The 21210-nt window shown below is 38.9% G+C and overlaps 1 protein-coding gene across 2 annotated transcripts; it reads right to left on the bottom strand.

Annotated features, from left to right (window-relative positions):
* Positions 1–1056: 1056 nt before the first annotated feature.
* Positions 1057–19826, bottom strand: LOC135792367 (LIM domain only protein 3-like). Of its 2 annotated transcripts, XM_065302993.1 has the most exons (5): positions 19409–19826; positions 12666–12724; positions 5104–5495; positions 2060–2201; positions 1057–1960 (listed from the first exon to the last, which is right to left on the bottom strand). In XM_065302993.1, exons 2-5 carry the CDS (start codon positions 12687–12689, stop codon positions 1775–1777), a joined length of 744 nt encoding a protein of 247 aa, XP_065159065.1. In that variant the 5' UTR covers positions 12690–12724; positions 19409–19826; the 3' UTR covers positions 1057–1774. The 2 variants fall into 2 exon arrangements, with proteins under 2 accessions (XP_065159065.1, XP_065159066.1); XM_065302994.1 differs by lacking the exon at positions 12666–12724 and having other exon boundaries at positions 19409–19824.
* Between the last annotated feature and the right edge of the window lie 1384 nt (positions 19827–21210).

The raw sequence follows: 21210 nt of genomic DNA on the forward strand, positions 1-21210 counted from the left end.
TTTCACCACTTGCACTAGACCAGAACTACTTATTAAGTAGAGCAAGTTGATATTTATCTCATTGTTAGTTAAAACAAAACAGGTTATGATTATTTCTTGAAACAAACTAAAAAATAACTGAAAATACCTGAAAAGTTGTTGTATCAATTACAGCGTCGATTGGTTTGCACACAATCGCACATTATGGTTTAGCACAACAGATTTTTGGCAACTACAAACGACAAACACGAAATAAACAATGAAAACGTGAATAATGTGAGGAAAATTAAGTAATTACCTCATAAATGAAATTGTTTGACTTATGCAACCAACTTCACACTATTGATGAATATTGATTTAACCTCATTGTTTGATAAATTGGCTAACTACTGCTTTGAAACTACATGAATCAACATATAGTTTGTTATTATAACCGGTAAGAATTATTTTCACTCCATAATCCTCCGCAGATTTGAATATTCACGATGACAGTTTGATTGATTTTCCTTTTATAACAATCACCGCCATAACGCAAATAATTGATGATCTACGACCCCTTTCCTCTACGGGAAGCCACGTTCCGCAATGCGCTAACAAAGGAGATATTTTTGGCAACTTTATGCGACGATAATACGTACCCATTCCTTGGATTTATCTCTATCATTGCGGTGTATCTTCAATGTCGAACATACTCGTTGGCTGTTCTCTTCTCTATGCCTCGCCTGGGGTGGGACAGTTTGTATTTAAATGTAGTCACATTTCGTGTTCAATGGCGCGGCATTACGCGATTTATGCTGTCACGTGAAAAGTGTTGTCGGTTTTGAGCGCACAACCAGCGTCTGCATGTCATTTATATGCGCCATTGGTACCAACTTAAATAGTAACTTCGGAACGCGCAGATATATCCCCATGTAAAACAAGATATTTTTAGAATTATATGCAGCATATAAAGTATCGTCATTTAAACGCGCGGAAATGAAAATTATAGAGTAAAATGATATTTAAAGGTTAATATCTTTGTGTGCGGTGATTCTGTAAAGTAAGAAACGAGGTAAGAGTTTAAAACACCACTTGCTGTATGTTATAAATTGATTTTTATTATATCTTTGGTCATAATCATTGGCATGACAAGACAAGTAGAAGTATGGTATTTAGGTACTATTTACATTGGCTATACTTTCGTGTCTATTTGTAACTTGGTTTATAAACGAACAAAGTAAATTGGCACCTATGACAGTCAATCCAGACAAAGATAATGACCATTATCCATTCAGGAAATTTGAACAAATTAAATAATCGCACTGTCAACATAACGCATGAGAAATAAATCAGTCGCATAACAATAATAATTTTTAACAAACACTTTGGACAATGGAGAAGCTTATATTGAGTGCTCCTTCACTATATGCAAACCAATTAACATGGTATGCATGGTGTTGCATCACTTCCTCGATCATAGCATTCTTTTTGGTATACTAGTAACATGAACGTTAAATGCTAAACAACGTGGCTATGTACAATATACACATTCGGTTTAAGTATATGCAAATACGGTCGATTGTCTTGTTCATGGGTAACACTCGCGACTCTTTAACATATTTTCTTTTATATTGCACTGAACGTGGTTTAAGTAAGTTGTTGCTAATGTTAATTGCTCAAAATGTCCATTTTGTGTCTATGATTGAGTAGGTAGAGTAGTTGAGCATTAATTAACAAACTATTTACATGTTTCGAGCGTTTCAACATCGATTTTGGTGTGTAACGAAGGGGCGCTGGAACCTCTTCAATGCATTCTTCAGCTAGTCGCGCCGAGAGACATCGGCGACGATTTTAAATGACCTGCGGATGCAAACTGCTGATTCGCCATTGAGTTGGGGTGACCCGGCTGTCCAGAACCGGACATGTTATTGTTATGATCGCCGTTCGACGATTGAACAGGCGGTCGATGCCCATTCATCATTTGACTAGGTAACGTTGACGGCTGTTGACAAACAAACACAAACCACACAAGATTATATAGCGTGAATATATTAGTTGACTCTATTACACTATACTACAAAACAAAGTAAATAATGTTTACCGGTGGAATTGCTGTTTGGCGCTTGAGGTGCGAAAGTGGCGGAGGGTTATACGCCATATTCGCAAAGACTAGACGTTCTTCGTAATCATATTCGCAGAGGATTTTATTCTCACACAAATAAAATCTATCACCCACACAAAATCTGTAACATAACGATGACTTTCAGAGAAACATTGCGCATTGTAGTATAAAATATTCAAAGAATGAACACGTGTGTTGAAATATAAGTAGGAGTAAACCACAAGAAGTGGCACTTGCACAGTGTGAATCTCTAAACATGTAAAATATAAAATCCGTGTCGTTTACGGCGGTGCCAATCGACATCAGGGGCGCGCTGAGGGCATTATAAAAACATTCCTCGCGGCGTGTCCTAGGAATATCAATCAAATTGCGAAACGACGCCCGAATGCCCCGAGGGTGTCTGACGAGACAATTACACGCGCCATTTATCTCCATAAAACGGAACTAAACCCCAAATAAACAAGCGCGAAACACTGAGAGAGGCCCAAACAGGAACCTTGGAGATAAACTGAGGTAGTCCAAGCAGGAAGCAAACAAATTTCAATGGTCAAAAACAAAAATTAAAATTCGCCAAATATTCTATCATATAAAGCAATGTGTTGATATGAATACGCAGGGAACATCAAAAGTCTATGATAATTTCGTCAATGCGCTAGATAGAAAATGTCAACTTTGACCGTTTCAATTTTCATTTTATTCCGACAACGAAAATCCATGCTGGCCTGGGCATCTATCTAACTGCACACAATGTTCGGTCGTTCTGTTCGCTCGCAGATAGATCAGTAAGGTAATACACAACAATGGCATGTTGTACGGGCACAACCTGCAATAACGTCCCCCTATTCATCGTCGTTTATTAGTCCCGCACTTTCCGGCTAAATGCGTCCATAAAGTCGAAATCTGAACATCGCGATAAACCGGCCCATTGTTTACATGATTGTTAAATTTATGTTTGTACAAATTAAATCTGCGCACTGGTGGTATCTCGCGGTCGCAAAAGTCCAACAACGGGGAAAGCGCGTCAGGGAAAAGAAGGTGGGGGCGGTTGATGATTGTCCTTTCGTATTGTTTGAAATAGCTTCAATGACGAGTGTTTGACAAAGTATTTTAGTCCAAAAAAAAAAAAAACATAACCTAATAATATTTATTTGTAACTAGTTAAATCTACAAAATAAATAATTAACTTTTAAAGTGAAGTCAAATAGAAAGAAATGGAAACACTCGGTGTGTGAGCACAATAAAATCTCTTCTAACGTGGGGAGGTGAGAGAAAGCGTTCAACACAATGTGCATTCACAACTGGCGGGAGATATGTGCACAAACAGCGACGAACGCCTAACGCATGAATTCATGCATTTATGAATATGAACGGAGTCGCGTCGTGTTGGTGGATGCGCCGGGGACACGACCGTATCTTGCCCGGTGTAACACGTTTCTGTGTTGCGTTGTGTGTGCGCGCCGACTATAATACATTTGTTATTTATTTATTTATTTATGCATCGATGGAAAGCGCGCGAACAGTCGACAATTTTTCGTGCAATTGGGTTTATGCCACCATTACACTCATGCAAACACACACCACGCGTGTCGCGGCGCGCATTCTGATAAACGGGCACAATAAAATTCCGCCGTTCAAACAATACGGAAATTAAAAAAAGCAAACGCGTGCTACGGCTACCTACCGGACGAAATCGCCAAACCAAATACACACAAACAATAATGCGCAATTTTCCGATTTCGAGCGTGTTCAATCGTTATTCGCTCTTGCATTATAATTGAATATAATGCTAGATTAACGCTAAAATACGCCTATTTTCACACTGCAATATTTGACTCATCATCAACATTTTTAATATGTTGGTACACCATGTGTGTATTAAGTCATAAGTAAGAGAAAAGACCGTAAAATTCATATCTATATATATATATATAAATGAATTGCTGTTCGTTAGTCTCGCTAAAACTCGAGAACGGCAGAACGGATTTATCTTATCTTGGTCTTGAATTATTCGTGGAGGTCTAGGGAAGGTTTAAAAGGTGAGAAAAATTTGAATAATTGCTGGGAAAGTCCTCAAAACAGCTCTTTTCTATAGAATAAAATTTGATATTGAGATTCAATCATAGTTATAGTTAAATAGTTGAATTCGAGATGGCGCGCTGAAGTGCATTATTGACAAAACTTTATATAATTAATTTCTTTAAATTAAAATTGCTAATCTCATTGAACGAGTATGTCTGAGAAAATTTGAATAATTGCTGGGAAAGTCCTCAAAACAGCTCTTTTCTATAGAATAAAATTTGATATTGAGATTCAATCATAGTTATAGTTAAATAGTTGAATTCGAGATGGCGCGCTGAAGTGCATTATTGACAAAACTTTATATAATTAATTTCTTTAAATTAAAATTGCTAATCTCATTGATAGAATTGACTCTTACTACGAGTATGTCTAGAACAATAGAGTAAAAACGAATTACATTTTTATTAAACACTGCCGGAACGAAGTCGCGGGCAACAGCTAGTCATTGATAAATAATACAAGTTGAAATGCTAAAAGTCCATAATTATCATTTTATACTTCTTTAAATTAAATTTAGACACAAAATAAGTCCAAGAAATAAAAATGAAATTGTTAGGCTACATTTACGTTAGGCAACCAGTCTAACAAACGTAGTTTTTAGGTTAGGGCGTCGCAATAATATATTACACAATTTAGTAAACTCTAAAAACGTAAAACACCCTCCCAAATTTAAAAACGTAGACGTGGACACAATACAATATTAAAAAGTCCGATGGGGGAACACTGTCGGCCCGCGATGGACTGAGCGTCTGCACTATAATTCTATAAAGCGTCGAGCATTTCAACGCCGAATGTGATTTCCCTTTAGACCCGTAAAGAAAGCTTCCCAATGGGTGTGTGATGTATACGAGAAAGTGTCATAGGCCAGGCCATAGAAACGAAAACCCATATACTTGCCTGCTGTCCAGAGCAAGCCCGAAAATCGAAAGATAAAGGGAACTAACCTGTGGTTGCACTGTTGGCACGCGAAGCACTCCAAATGGTAGACGTTGCTGCGGGCACGCATCACCATCTCAAACGCCGGAATGATCTTGCTGCAGGCGGCGCAATAGCCAATGTTCCCAAAGAGTCTCAAGTAATCCCGTTTGCAGAGAATCAGGTTCGCCTTCGTGTACAGCGTGCTGCCCACCTCGCCGAGCCGACAATCGCAACAGCCGCACTTCAAGCAGTCCTCGTGCCAATAGAGATCTAGCGCCTTCAGCAAATACCGATCCGTAATTGGTTTGCAACAACCGGCGCACTCCTGCGGGCCACCGCCGGTTGTGTTTGCCTTCGATGTTTCTGACTTTGAGACGTCCATCGTCATCATCGAAGGGCCGTTCAGCTTTCTTCGAATCTAGAAATCAACAACAACAACAACAAAAATTAATATTTTACTATAGTTCAGTTACAGTTGAAACAACTTCGGAGGGCAGCTCTATTGTAATCCAAAGCATGAAGGGTTGAAACGGTAAGATGCAAGGCGATAAGAAATCAGTAAACTGCGTTGCGTCGTCACAGGCTTTCCTCTTCACCCCTGCACACCGTTTCGTGTGACAGTCGAGCTGTGCTTGCGCCATACTACGCCGCCCGTTAATTAAGTTTGTCACTTTTCTCTATACACCCACACAGAGGCGCGTGCACGCACCACGCCGATCGTGGAAGGGAGACAGCAATATTGTTTTATAGACAGGGCGAAATGCAAGCGCCGTCCACAATAGTCGAGTAGCAGGAAGTGAAGCTACTGTGCAAGCACAAGGGAGACACCAACTCGACGACGACGACGGCGGCGGTGTGGTAGAGTGGCAGTGGCGAGAGCAAATTTAGGTTTTTAATTATTTTTGTTCAGCATTTCCTCAGTTAGTTCATTATATAAAATTTAATTAAGTTTCGCCGGCCTTAATTTAACGCTACTAATCAAGTATAAAGTTCCTTTTTTCTCCTCCTCTTTGCACTTGCAGCGCTTGTCCCGCCACAGGCTCGTGCTAGTAAGTCGCGGAGGGTGAAAAACGACTCTTCGGGCGTTAGCATCATGCAGCAACATCTCAAGTATTGTATCATGTACCGTTATGAACATTGTACACTTTGTACTCGGCAACGTTGTTTTTTTTTGCACAACGAATTAAATGACTTTCATAATCGCCAAGTTGACGCGCAGCAACACGAATAAAAGTCAATAACAGAAATTAACACCAAGACGCGAGTGGCGCGTGCGCCGCGTACGAAAATCGTTATGAATTTAATGAATTTAATCAGAATTAAAAATGAATTTAATTAAAAAATTTCCAACGGGGTTCTTCGGTCGGTGTGCATGTAGATTTTTAATAATCGCCGGGTTGTTTGTGTGACCGCGAGCTCGTGTTATTTTCCTCGCCCACCCTCGATACACACGCTCACATCCGAGTTGTTTAAGTAAAAACCGCCGCAACATTACTCGATTTCTGGGGTTGTTTTGTTCTTCATAATTAGAAGGAAATTAAACTCGCGCTTGAAAAACAACGCCGCCTCCTAAAAAATATACGCCGCCCCTCCGGCTATCCATCGAAATTGTGTGATGGAACACCGTAAATTTTTTAATTAAAAAAATTTCCAAGTAATAACCTAAATTGAAAACGAGAAAAATTGATTGTTATTGAGTTTGATTGTGTCCAACTTGCTGAGCTCGGCGTGTTTTGTGTCTGAGACGACGCGCGCGCTTGCCCACCGAAATAAAAGCGGATTAATGTAGTTAAGTGACAAAAACGAGACGTAAAGAGAATACCCGAGAAGTGTTGTTGTTTCTTGCTTCCGATATGTGCGCGCTTGCAAAGCGAGGGTATGAGTGAGACACTGAGACACTACCGCCGCCGCCGCCGCCGCTTGCCGCCGCAATGTGTGTTTCCTTCTCTGGCTCACACAGAAAACATCACCCTCGGTGTCGTCGCCGCTGCAGCCGCTGTCTCCGCAGCGACGAGCGTGGGGAAGTGGATTGAATTCTTTTTACTTGATTACAGCAGTCAATTTGGATAATGGTCAGATGTTTGATATATGCACGGACTCGGTAAGTGTATTACTGATGTATTGATGACGAGCTTGTGCTTCGAGTGCTGGGCTTAGTGGCGTCGTACTAGCTAGAAAAGAATAGCAATGCGCTGGAAAACGGCGCAAGTTTGGGCCGGTTTGAAATCGGATTGTTATCGAGCTGCTTCGAGCATGGAAGACATTTCATTACAACAACAATGCAAAAAATATATAAGTAATAACAATAATGGCCACCCACTTACACTTACGAGTATGTCATGGAAATGCATAATTTTCATCAAACTGCAGTATATTTAATAAATGTCTTCTTGGAAGTAAATGCGCGTGCGTGCCGAGTTTTGGGCTTGTCGTATTTGTCGCGGTGTAATAAATTAACCCATCGACTTTGCGACTCCGTGTATTCTGTGCGTATGAGTATTAACTTTAATTACAAACAATGCAAAACAGTATTTAATGAGTCGGTGATGTAGCATTAAGAAAAGCATAAACATGTCTTCAATGGTGAACCGAATTGTGTGGCTGCTGAGCGTATTATTGCGTCGATGGCACAAAGAGACTTCCGTTGGACGTGCGCTATCGATTTCGATGAAAATTGAATTGTTAAAGAATAGAATTTCGAGCATATCGTCGAGGCAGCCAGCATCCGGCTAATGTAATAATCTCGGCTTGCGGTCAAACATTTTATTAGTATTTTAGTGCTTTTCGCGAATACGAGTAAGATATAGCCTTGGAGACGCTATCAGATATGATGGAATATACAATGCTTGGCCAATAAACACGATTTATCCACTTGAAAGAGAGGAAACAATGACTTGGAAACAATAGAAAAATCATAGAAAAACAAAACTGATTTTTGCTTTATTTTTACTAATAAAAATTATACAACCGTAATAAAATTTAGTTTTACATCTTGTTATCACTGCGAATTCTGGATTTTAGTGGGTACATAATAAATCTAGAAGGGGAAGCACACATCCGCAATGCTGTGCAATCCAACTTGAATGAAAGATATCTAATTAATCGCCTTTTCATTTCAGATATTTCGATTCTGATTAATTTTATATATTTTGTTTTGCGTTATATGAATTGATAGATGCTTAAATGTTTAATAAAACTTAATTTCCATAAAGTCATCTTCGATTAGCTCGGATATAAACAGCGTGTAAATAAATGCGCTTCTCATATTTAGGGTGGGTGGGTGTATAACCAAGACTGCTTTGTATCTAAACTTGGAAGGCACTGCTCAACGTCCTCTTGCGAACGGAAACGAGTGAAGCGCGGAGAGGAAAAAGTCTGACGAAGCAACGCAGAAGCGCTCGCGCTCGCCCACAGTCTTCGACATTTTGTAAGTTATCTACTTTCAATTTGGCTAAAAGGCCCTGCACTTTGTAAACTTTATTCGGGACACATTAGCGCAGCCATCGGCAGTTTGGAAATTTACAGCCAGTGTACTGGTTTGTTTTTCATGCGCGACATGCATAACGGTTTTTTTTATCGCAATTAATACGAAAATGAATAATAATTAACGTCGCAAATACGCCCACAGTATTATTATTACTGATTATGTGAGTAATTTCTCATCCGCTTGAAATGATTTAAGAAAAATAAAATTTTGTGAATTTTTAAAGTTTTAGTATTGTGATAGACAAGTAAAATTTATATGACAACTAAAATCGCATTATAAATCAACCTTTAGCACCCGCACAGTTGACGCAGCCGCAGCCGAAAACATTACCAAAACAAATTGAATTAGGATGTGAATTTGAAACGACGAGTTATATAGCATAAAACACTTTAAGCGCTAAACTGCGCTTGTAAAATGGTCTTTACGGCTTTGTTTATTTAGTAGGTACAAATAAATCTCTCTGGAAACCGGGCGAGATATGGCTAGATGAAATTCTGGTCTATTTTCTTAATCTCGGTTAAGCAGTGCACTACGTAACTAAGAAATCCACACACACACACACATAAATACCCCGGTGTGGACAGTGTGTTAGTTTAGTGTGTGAAATGCATCTCGTAAAAATGCAAGTCTACTATCTGTCGACCAGACAGCCGGGTGATAAAGATGTAAAGCACATTTGTTCGTTCGCTCCGAAAACGCTTACGCCTGGCGAACGGTTCACACACGCAGCACGCGAGCTTTTTGGTTTGATACTCTCGATGTGTAACGTTTGCTTACATTTTCCTTGCGCGCACAAACACTGCACATATCATCCGTCGCGCCCCGTACGTGAAGTGTATGCTTAAACCGCACACACAAAACATTTACGTCCACAAATGAATTCGTTGACGGATTTATGAGCGTTTTATTTCAGAAAATCGCATTTACGCTTGTTGCTTTTTTTCTCGCTCGATTTGATGTATGCGTTTTTTATTCGTTGCCTCGTTTACACATCTGAACGCAACAAAATGTCATCACAACGCAGCGTCTTCATTTCATTTTTACAGAAAACTAATTTTAGGTGAAAAATAAACAAAAATTATTGGAATTTGATTTTTTCTTTGTTTGAGACTTAATAATTTGTGAATTTGAATATCAGTACAAAGACACCAACCGAAATAATCAGAGCTGAATAATCAGCCGATTGGTAACATCGGAAACTGGATTGAATAATACAAGAACAGCGCCGCGCGCGATGTGATACTCTCGGTTTTAACCCGCTTGCGAGGTGCCACAGCGCGCATTGAATCTATTGACTCTAGTCTATTGACTGTTTTGTTAGTGGAAGTGTTTGTACAAAGCTGTCTTGTCTCCTCTAGTCAGTGGTTCCATTTCCTTTCGATTCGACAGCCGCACACTCAGCCAGGCAGCTCGCCCCCCTCGCAGCCCCGCACGCGCTTTACCAATTTGCCGGCGCGCACAGCATCGTCGGTGGCACCGTCGCGAGTTTATATAATCTTGAATAATCTATATCCGAAATCAGAACGTTATTCCAATTAAGAGTGTCAGGCCGCATAAACAGCCCTTGAATAATTCATTGCGGCAGGCTTCTTACCTTAACCCGTTGCGACGTTGCCACCAACAAGAAACTGTCAAGATGCAAATGCAATTAACATCGCGAGTGCTTTGGAAAATAATTACAAACATCACTCGCTCATTTCCTTACTTGGCTGCGGCGTTAATGCGCACACAATGCTCGAGCGCGCGACGGACAAGTGCGCTCGGCAGATTCAGCGGAAGGATGCGATAGAAAATGAACAAATATGCAATGGAGAGGATGTTATTGTATTACGACTAATATTTCACACTTGTCGTACATGCAAAATACACGAGTGTAATTGAATACGAAGCATATCCGCAGACGTTGCGTAAATAAAACGAACACAGAGTCATGAAAGTTTAAACGCCTGCGCTATTATGACAAAGTGCCAACCAGTGCAGCGCGAAATGATGACCACATTAAAATAAATTATGGCCCAAACACGAATATCCGCTGCGTATTCCCCAAGTGTCTTTTTAGGAATCATAAACAATTAAATTTATAAGATTGGTGAAGCGATGCGATTAATTTTCAATGTATTTGCCAATTTGACATGAAAATTTTCATTTATTGTATAACCACGACTTTTTGGCACGTTGCACGTAAAACAAACAATACAATAGGCACGCCTCATTGCGAATGAATGAATATTATCATAAGAAACTGAGCGTCCCGGCAGCGCATATGCTGGAAGGGAAACCATTTGTTTACGGGTATTTAAACAGCTGTTCGGGCCTGTTTTTATCATCATAATGATGACGATGAATAAATATGTGTGCACAAGAATAGACGTCGATGACAAGCAACCGCTGGCACTGGCGGGAGAGTCCGTTTGTGTCATTTAACGGAGATCTCGAAACGTGAGAAGTCTTTGACACAGTCGATTTACGAAAGGCGTTCTTTGAAATATGTTGCATAAACACTGTAGGCGTGTAACTTATTCTTGCAGGTGCAGCAAGAATGACTTACTAATTATTACTCTAAGTATAGAAGCTTTTATTTCGCAAAACTTGAAATTTTTCTGAATTTTTTATCTAGTTTTATCGTCTTGGTAAACACTAAGACAGCTTGTGAATGTAAACATTGACAGTTGGGGAAAACTGTTTGTGAAATCCATTCGAAAACATCCTACGACATTCCAAGTCACTCCTCCCATGTGTTAATAGATTATCGCCAGATTTTGTTAACAAATGTGCCAACAAATTGTCCCCAGAGTATCTTTAAAAGGAAATATTTCAGCGCGTAAACGGAAACCGTTTATTTCGAAAACGTAAATAGTACTTAAATCTAGGTTTTAATTTCTAAACTCACTAATGTCCCTAATTACCTAGATAACACCTTGATATTTATGCAGTTCTTTGTGTTATTTTGTTTTCTAAATATAAATACAGATTAGCCGCCACCCCGGTGATATTTATAAGTTTTTGTTGAGCGCTTTAGCGGTTTGCACAATTTCCATTCATTTCGCCAACAAAATATCTCGACACAACTCCAGATGAAAGAAAGAGAGAGGGAGACATTTAAACGCGTCGGTAATTAAGCGTCGCTAATTCGGTAATAAGCATCCGCAAACACAGCGGATTCAATTTGCGTTTCAGTCGGCTCCATGCACAAATAGAGAGGCGGTCGCCGCGGCAAAAGCGCTTTTGCAAGCTTCCGTAGAAGCTGCCTGCACACGCCAGAGAACACCGGGTGCAAAGGAGAGACGAATAACGTGAAATCGGACGGCTTTTCAAATCGAAACCGTAGCCCAACGCGAGTGTAAGTTAAAAGGCCCCCACAACCAGAAACGCAACCAATTCGTGTGCGCAATGAGACTAAAGTTGTTAAAAGTGACTAAACAACACTCAAATGAAATTTGTGGAAGCAAGTTTTCCGCTTGCGCGACTCACTAATGCATTTAAAAAACAAGCGCTTAGGTTAATGTTAATGAGTGCTGGGGAATGTTTGTGTCTTTTGACAAATTTCAAAATAACCAAAGCATACACGTAATTACACCGTTGATATGATATTAATTAATTGCATTTAATATAAGCTGCGTTATGCGGAGTTTTTATTGGCTTTTACGCCTCGAAGCGATAAAGTTATTAATTACGAAAATAACGATTTTATTATATGTGTAGTTGCAGTGCAATTGGGGAATTTGCGAGAACCGCATACTTTACCTATACAACGTCCGTTTATATTATACGTACGTACAAGTGTCGCGATTATACTAATAATATCGTGTACATGGAGCGAACCCCTGGTACACACTTGTGAGCATGCCGCACGCCGCTCGCACTCAACCGATGTGTACGTGTGCGCTCAGTAATTAATTTCGTGTTATAAATTAATTTACGACCAATATAGGTATATCGCTGGGATTTAATAATAAATGTGTCACATGTGCGCGTCGTTCGAGGTAACATTTTAACTCCACACAAGGTACCACCTCTGCGGTTCCAAACACTTTTACCACGGTCGGATTACAATCGCTAAATACAATTTTAAACAATAGGTTGAAATGTAAATAAACTTGCCTTTTGTTCGAGTGGTAGCAACATTTAGGAGCGACAAAGTTTCACTACTTGTCACTTACCTGCAACAAAATGACATAATTAATTAATTTTATTAGTATTTGATTTATAATATGGATTTGTTTAGTTAAAACCATAGAATAATATTATGTGTGTGTGGCAATAACATTTTTTAATTGGATTATTGTTGTTACGCTTGGGTAAATCAAGCGTATCCCTCAATTACGTTTCCCTTGATTATTTAATGGAGTTTTGAACCAACATATTAACGTTCACAAATTGGTACAATTTAGTTAGGGATTTGCGGATGGGATGAGTCAAAGCATACCAAGCGTATCCGATGATAAAGGACTCTTTTTTTTTACACGCACATCAAATGTACGGGTTGTTATGTTACACAAATTTTCGTGTGATTACATTACTTTTGAAAAAGCTTAACAGGAGCAGTCATACATTTTTTATTCTCGCAAAAATCAAAATATCTATATATATAAAAATGAATTGCTGTTCGTTAGTCTCGCTAAAACTCGAGAACGGCTGAACGGATTTATCTTATCTTGGTCTTGAATTATTCGTGGAGGTCTAGGGAAGGTTTAAAAGGTGAGAAAAATTCGAATTATAATTGCTAATCTTGAATTCGAGATGGCGCGCTGAAGTGCATTATTGACAAAACTTTATATGCATAATTTCTTTAAATTAAAATTGCTAATCTTATTGATAGAATTGACGCTTACTACGAATATGTCTAGAACAAGAGAGTAAAAACGAATTACATTTTTATTAAACACTGCCGGAACGAAGTCGCGGGCAACAGTTTCTTATAAAAACAAAAAAACACGTAAATGTGCGTTCCGGCTGTCCCTCGTTGGGTTATTTTCTTCTGGTGATCCTACGCCCGACGCTATTGTTGTCAGGAGAGCTTTTTTATAGGCGGAGTTTTTACCCAAATAGTATCCTGTAATGTCAACGTCAAAACTACGCATAGGGTTAAGCATTAATTTAAGACGCCGAGTAAAAGTTTGCAGATTTTTCATTCACGCAATAAAATTAATGAGATTTATTCAACGTCGAGCGCAATCAATTTGTCTACGAAATTTTGTTTGAGTTTCAAGTGGTTATTTTAGCATGTTGGCAATTTGTTTTGGTGTTTTGGTGTGGTGATTTTTCAAGCTGCGTTCAGTGGCATGTCTAAGCTGCAAATCGGTTTTTTGTTTGATTTGCATATTAATTGCGCAATAACACGAATACCAGTCGGTGGCGTTTCGTGCGAAATGCTCGTTTTAATTAATACTATCGGAGTTTCCGAGCCATAAAGCTGTTTGTTTAATAGCCTTATATTTGACACATATTTTCACATGCATTTAATGCGAATTAAAATTGTTTCACAATTTTGATGTATAAAATAATTTTAATTAAATTTTGATTTAATTCAGTTGAAGAATTTTTTATTAAAAAATTATACACTTAGCCAGTTCGTTTTTGCACCTTCTTAACTTGATTTTCCCGTAACTTTTTGCTTTTCTTCATTTCAATAGCAAATGAAGCAGAACACACTCACCAAGTGATGAAATTCTCCATGAAAAAATATTCGGTTATAAATTTACTTTAACAGAATGAGAAAAAATGAAAGAAGAATATATGAGAGGAAATTAGAGTCATTTTAGAAAGTGAAACCTGAAGAACAAAGGCTTAAATTGGGAGTATCTGTTTAAAGCCCAAAGCTCGAAACCAACTCACCGAAGAAGTGAGTTGGCGTGGCTACAATTCGATTTTCAGCGTATCTGCGTGCCTCCGTGAAGAATTGTTGCGTTCGCTGAGCGATTTGAGGTTGGCCGGAGTCTGACCGAAGAAGCAGCGAAGCAATTGCGCTGCCAGTCGGTACGTGATGTCCATAAATTATTGCGCTTTGGGGAAAGATGTCTGGAAACATTTCAAGTTCGATTGTATTTATTTAAACAGTCGTAATCAAATTTGTTTGGCTATAAAATTAAGTTAAACTTGCCTTAACTTAGTTTTTATAAAAACTATTAAAAAATTGAAATCTCCAACGACTAAATTAATATAAAATTTAATTTATTAAATTCTGTTTTTTTGGTCACTTGAAATTCATATTTATTTTTTAATATAACAAATATTTATTTATTACAACTAAAAATTAACAGTAATGAAAAATTTATTGGACGTACGCATGGCTAATATATCTAAATCTCTCTAATAAAAACGTTTGAACATTTATTCAGAGAATGGATAAAAGCATGGGATAACAAGAATTAATTAAAACTGATGGTTTAAATGCGTGCGATGGTACGTATTGATTTCACTGGGGTGCCGTCAATAAGAGGACACGTCAACCGAACAAAACATGTTGATCGGAAAACCGCTTAATTTGTAATTGAAACACACTTTTTTATGCAGCCGTGCTCGCACATTATGTGGGATTAAAAGTGTCAATGTGGCAGCAGGCGGAAAATTAAATGGACAAGCAAAATAGACAAAAAGAAAGATACAATTTGAAATAATTGCAGACAAAAATTTAGTTGTTTCAAGGGAAAGCAGATTAATAGTTGTGAAAGTCTTTGATTTAATTTTTAACTGTTTTTTTTTTCTGAATTTGCAACAAAATTTCCAATATGATACAAATCATTTCGTTTATATGAAACAAACTTCAAAGATTGCCTCAATCTGATATATATTTCGCTCCAAACGTAAATCATTTCGGTATAAATACAAAAAGTAAAAATATCGAACGTTATTTTGATGAAAAATGATAATATACCTAGAGGCATGTATGTTTGAAAAGAATATTTCATCTTATTACACGATATCCTTTTGCTCCGGGAAAACTGTAATACCATTATAAATTCATTCTTTTGTCCTCTTCAGAAAAAAAAAACTTTAGGAGACAACACCAAAGCGATTTTTTTCTCACCTCAGCGAAAAACAATCTAGACAAATGCAAAAATATGAAACCAAGCTTTAATAATAATAACACATGGCAAGACTGAAGATTTTTGTATCAAAATCATTTCTTTTAGTAGTAGTTTTATTAAAATCATTGCAATATTGCCAATATTAAATCAACTTGTACGCCACGTATGTTTTGGTTGATAGATGTAAGTTGTAGATTTGCGAATCTACGGTAAAATCGTTTTTGCATCCCTTCCGATGGGAAATAAATACCTATCGGCAGTAAATTTAGTATCGTGATGGCAGCGAACGACAGTTCAACTTCTTATGGCCCGTCTTTGCGTCCACGTCCTTTTTCGTCTCTGCTAACGTAAATATAAATTTCTTTATGATAACCCAACATACCATGTGTCTATACATCTAAATATAAAAATCAATATTGATAGAATTGACTCTTACTACGAGTATGTCTAGAACAAGAGAGTAAAAACGAATTACATTTTTATTAAACACTGCCGGAACGAAGTCGCGGGCAACAGCTAGTTTATAATAAAAATAGAAAAACTTAAATTAAAAGAGAAAATAATGTAATTATAGATTCAAAAAGTGTGAAAATATTATTGTTATTAATCGCTGTACAAGAATACAAGATATTACTGTTTGTAGAATTGAATTCACTCTCAAAATGTTATTAAATTCCATCATAAAATACTCGGAGTGTCCAAACGCCCAAGCGATGGAAATGTATCTTCCTACGCACATACACACAGCAAGATTGGGTGCACAAAACGTTGCAATTTTTCTTCTTGTTTGATTTTGATTTAAATTCGTGCTTGTATATTGAAATGACCACAATGTTGCAGTAAGCGTGCTGGGACTAGGCGCACGCTTCGCCTGTGTGCGACCGGGAGAGGCAGGGTGATTTCGGCTTTTTCGACGTCCCTTATTACATACTATGGAGCCAACAACCACTCTCTTCTCCATATGAAAGACGAGCGTGTGCGATGGTGAGTAGCCATCCCCGCATATGTGCATGTACGCCGCGGCAGCAGCACACATGCACGCAGTTTCCTTTTTTTCAATTTTGTTTCTCTATTTGAGCGTAAAAAACAAATTTGTTTTTTTCTCGAGTCCATTATAGTCCGGGGTGGAGAGAGCGAAGAGAGAGGACTGGGGATCCCATCACGTCCTCAACTCACCGTTTTTTTCGTTTTGCTCCTTCAAACATGCGAGGCCAAGAGCAAATCCCTTTTTCGGGTAAGCCTGGTGGCTGTAGAGTAGCCCGGCGGACCACTGGCCCCCCAATTGAAAAAAAACACAACAGTCGAAACAACATAACTCATACTACTGTTCTGGGTAAATTGATTTCATAATCTATTGAAAAATATTAAAAATACAGCGTACAGAAGAGTAATAACAATATTGTCAGAATATAAAGCGGTCAAAGAGGTATGAGGGCTTAAGAATACTCGACGGCAGGCATGTAGGATATTTATGAAGTGCCAAAATGTCAAAAACAAAAGATTAAAGTGAGACAAAGCGTCACTCGAAAAGTAGCCGACCGTAGCAGAAAGTAGGTACCTAATGTCCCGAATAAGAATCTTGGCATTTAATTCAAGTAGGAAAAAACTTCTACCACAAAAGCAAACATTCCGAGTTTTTAATATACTTGTAATGCACACCTACGAAGCCAACAGAGAGTCACACAAAACTAAAGAGTCCTCATCTCGTCGGCATTGCGCTACAGCCGCAACGGCGCTATTCCAATAATTGAATCGCTCTCCAATAGCCGTAATGCGCTAATAATACGTCATAATGTGCGATGGTATCGCCTGATGGAATTGCTTTGTTTCGGGGGGACGCCAAGCCGCACACTCACACGCACTCACAGCCAGCTCATTCGGACGGAGCGGATAGGAAACGCGCGTGGTGACGGCGAGACGCGAGATGCCGGCACCGACGGCGGCGGCGGCGTAGTATACTCACACAAGAGCACAAAACGCCACTTCACTACACCACACACCAGCTTCTTAGCTCTCAGATAGATTGGGGAGATGTAATACAATTTACTTCCTCGAGATATGAGAAACGGAACGAAGGCGGCGGCGGCGGCGGCGGTGGTGGCCCGAGAGTGGATAGGGACCCGTCGCAGGGTAGAAAGAGGGAACCGCGCTATGCGCCCTCACACAAAAGCTATATTTAATCATTGATCAATCTATATATCTCGGTATTAATACCAAAACAGGGCTAGACGCTCATCAGCGAAATTACCTAAATGTACATACACACAGCGTCGGCAAGCCGAGCGAAACAATTCGCTCAATTTAGGGCCCAGTGATGCTGCGTCGAGGCACGAGAGACAGCACCAACCAATCCACTTCTAGCTGAATATTGAATATTTGCTATTTCGACTCTCGGCGGTTAATTAGACAGTGTACTGATAATTACAAGTAAACCGGTTAATTGATTGTGTATAATTAATTGTCCAGGTTTTGTTCGGTCTGCATGTTGTCCTATCCTGTCCACGTTTGCCTACGGCTCCTACAGTATGTAAATCAACCACAAACACCGTCTGCTCCAAACCACCAAAGGGTTAATAATTATTAACCCAAATAAAACCACCTAAAGGATTAAATTTAAGCATAAATTTAAGAATTACACACGAATTATAATCTAGACTTGAATATTTCGGACAACTGGCAGTATGATACCAACAGAGAGTGTATACAATGTTCAAGCTTGATTTCGTATTGTAGTTTCGGATCGCAATCTCTCGCATCCTGCCGCCATCATTTACCAACTGCCCCCGTCGAACGAGTTTCCCGCCACCGTCGCCGCGCTCGCTGCACGTTACACCGCGGTTATTGCTGCTTGTGTGAGTTTCTCTGGCCGAACGGCGAGAGACAGAAAGTCAGCAAGCAACTAGCAGAACGCGAGTCGATATCCGATTTCGTTTTAATTACCCGAACACTCTACTCCTGCTCGTTTCTCGCTTTTATGGGTCTCTGTGCGTGCACCCGCACTATATGTGTGTTGCTCCTCAGTGAAGTGGGTACTCTACTTGTATTCGCGTTGCAGTAAACTAACCGGTGTTGTTGTACCGTGGTCCCTTGTGTGTTTGGAGATCACGCATACTTGAGCATTAATTAACTTATTATTGCTATATATATAGAAATAGAGTGGGTGTTGGTGTTATTTCTTAATGAATTTAGTTTCGGATTAATTCACACAATGTGTGGGGAAAAATCGCCGAATAAAAATGACCAGCCAGCGCCGTAATGATCCAATTAAAAAAGTTTGTTTCTTGTAGAACGTGTCCGAGAACGTGGGCTGCAAATGCGCGATGCCGCCGAGATGCAAGAAGTGAAGCGGCAAAAGAGGGAGAGACTCTCAACGCGGCGCGTATTGGTAATGCGGGCGAGACATTTACGGTCGTGGCGATTCAGCCGTAAAATTACTTATTTCTAATCAATTTATATACTTTCTTAGCGCAAACACACTGTGAATGAATGGAGAACCAAACTCACTCAAGCTCGAAACAAACAATTGATCATTGAATTATAATACGTACAGAATCACGCTGTACACAGACACAAACTCATGAAACGCGTTGAAATTTTATCGTAAAATACTTTTTTAAAGTAAAATTGATACAACACAATGAAATTTAAAAAAGTAGGGTGTAAAAAATGATCTCATTTCAAATGTAACACGTGTCTGGCGCACGGCAACATGCGCACCACGCCGGTTGTGTTATTATGACCCATGATATAATCTCATATAAATAATTATTAACAAAATGTAGTGATTATATAAAATATTATTGATAAATTACTTACTTTAATGTTGTTGAATACTTGTAGGTCTTCTTCTTGCTGTTGATGTTGTGATGTCTCGACGGATAATAAACGAAATAAAATAAATCACTCCCAATAGAACTCAACAACTCCCCAACAAAATGTCAGAATATAAACGTAAATAATTCAAACAGTTATTGTTCGTTAAATATGATGATAAACAACGCGAAAATGTAAAAGCGCGAGGATGTGTAAGCTGCGCGTCCATACGCCCCGACGTGCGGCACTCGACTGAAGCGCAACACCGAAGTCCTCCCTCCGAAAGCTGCTGCCGCCGCTACTGCTGCGCTAGTACTGCACGGATTGTGTTCGAAATCCCGTCGTTCCCGTTGCCGGTGCGAAGGCTGTGCAGTGAGTGCGGCGTCGCGCAATCGGGCGTTGCGTTTCAGGCGCGTTTTCAGGCGTCTCTCAACGGGCTATGATCCCCCGCACTGTGCAACACCGGAATCGCCGCGCATGGTGCACGCCGTAGACTCGGAGAGCGTTGGCGAAAGAGAGGCGCAAATTGTCGGTCGCGTGCCGACCAAACGAGACAGCAATTGGGGTGGCGCAAGCGGCCTGCGCCGTCTAAAGTGGTGGGTTTTACCATCGCTTAGCTTATGATTGCAATTACAATAAATGTAATATAAGTGTAGTAATAAGCAATAAGAACTAAATCGAACAAGGTAATTACTTACTTTATTGTATTAGATATATTTTTGACATGGTTTCATTGGCTTTGTGTCTTTATAAAAGAAAAATATCAAAATAATTTGAAAAATCATTTGTTAAAAAACTTTTGCTAAGACAAGTCGACTAAATGAAGAATTGTGTGAATTGTTTTAATCTTAGAGAAAGTGCAAATCACAGTAAACAAGAAAAAATCAATTACTTACACTTTTTCTGCATTTTTTCACTAAATGCTACTTTAAAATACATTCTGGTTTTAAAAACATTCATTCTGACAACTTACTGAACCATGAGTAATTTGAAGAGGTCAAATATCTGCAATTTTATCAATATTCTGTAAAACGCAATGGAAATCTCGACACCATCCGGTCGTCTCATTCAAAAACATATTCATTTGACAAGTCAGACATCCATGTCAGTTTTCTTATCACATTTGGACGTATTATTGCAGTAATTAACATAAAAATGCATCAATATATATTTTTTTCAAATCTCGTTAATTAAATTCACCCAGAAAAAAAACTGACTTGTCATCTCGATGAATTGACATATTTAATTTACCAAACAAAGATAAAAACTGAATATTTTTACTTTCGAATGCGTTTCGAAGTTAATGAGTCTTTTTTCTTTCGTGTTGCGTTGAAAAGTCTTGCAACTCGTTTTCGTCATTCGAGGGGAGAGGTGAAATATTAATCAAGCTCAAAAACGGTGACATACAAAATCATTTAGCGTTTTAATAACGTTTAATGCAAACGTCAGCGCGCGGTTTTTGCGGGACGCTTAGAAGAAAGAGAGAGTACAAACAGTTGCAATGAATGCGGTCGTATATACCTATATCGCAGACAAATTATGTGTACGACGAAAACGCATAATAAATACTCGCGAAACGCGAACGCCGAGTGTCTTTCGTGCATTTCGCATGTTCCTATGCGAAATGTTTGGCTGTATATTAATTTATGCTTATGCACTTATTTATGCGCTGCTTGTAATGACATATTGCAACGAAATGAGTGTCTCAGACGCAGAAATTAAGACCCAAATATGAAACTTTATGCTAATGTTAAATACGATTTATATTCAACTAAAAACTTCAAATATTTCACGTAAAACACAAG

This window comes from Atheta coriaria, unplaced genomic scaffold, assembly GCF_025399875.1.
Source record: "Atheta coriaria isolate IRGN ID8LTWV9N9 unplaced genomic scaffold, Caltech_Dcor_3.1 hic_scaffold_5_pilon, whole genome shotgun sequence".
In the NCBI taxonomy this organism is placed as follows: Eukaryota; Metazoa; Arthropoda; class Insecta; order Coleoptera; family Staphylinidae; genus Dalotia; species Dalotia coriaria.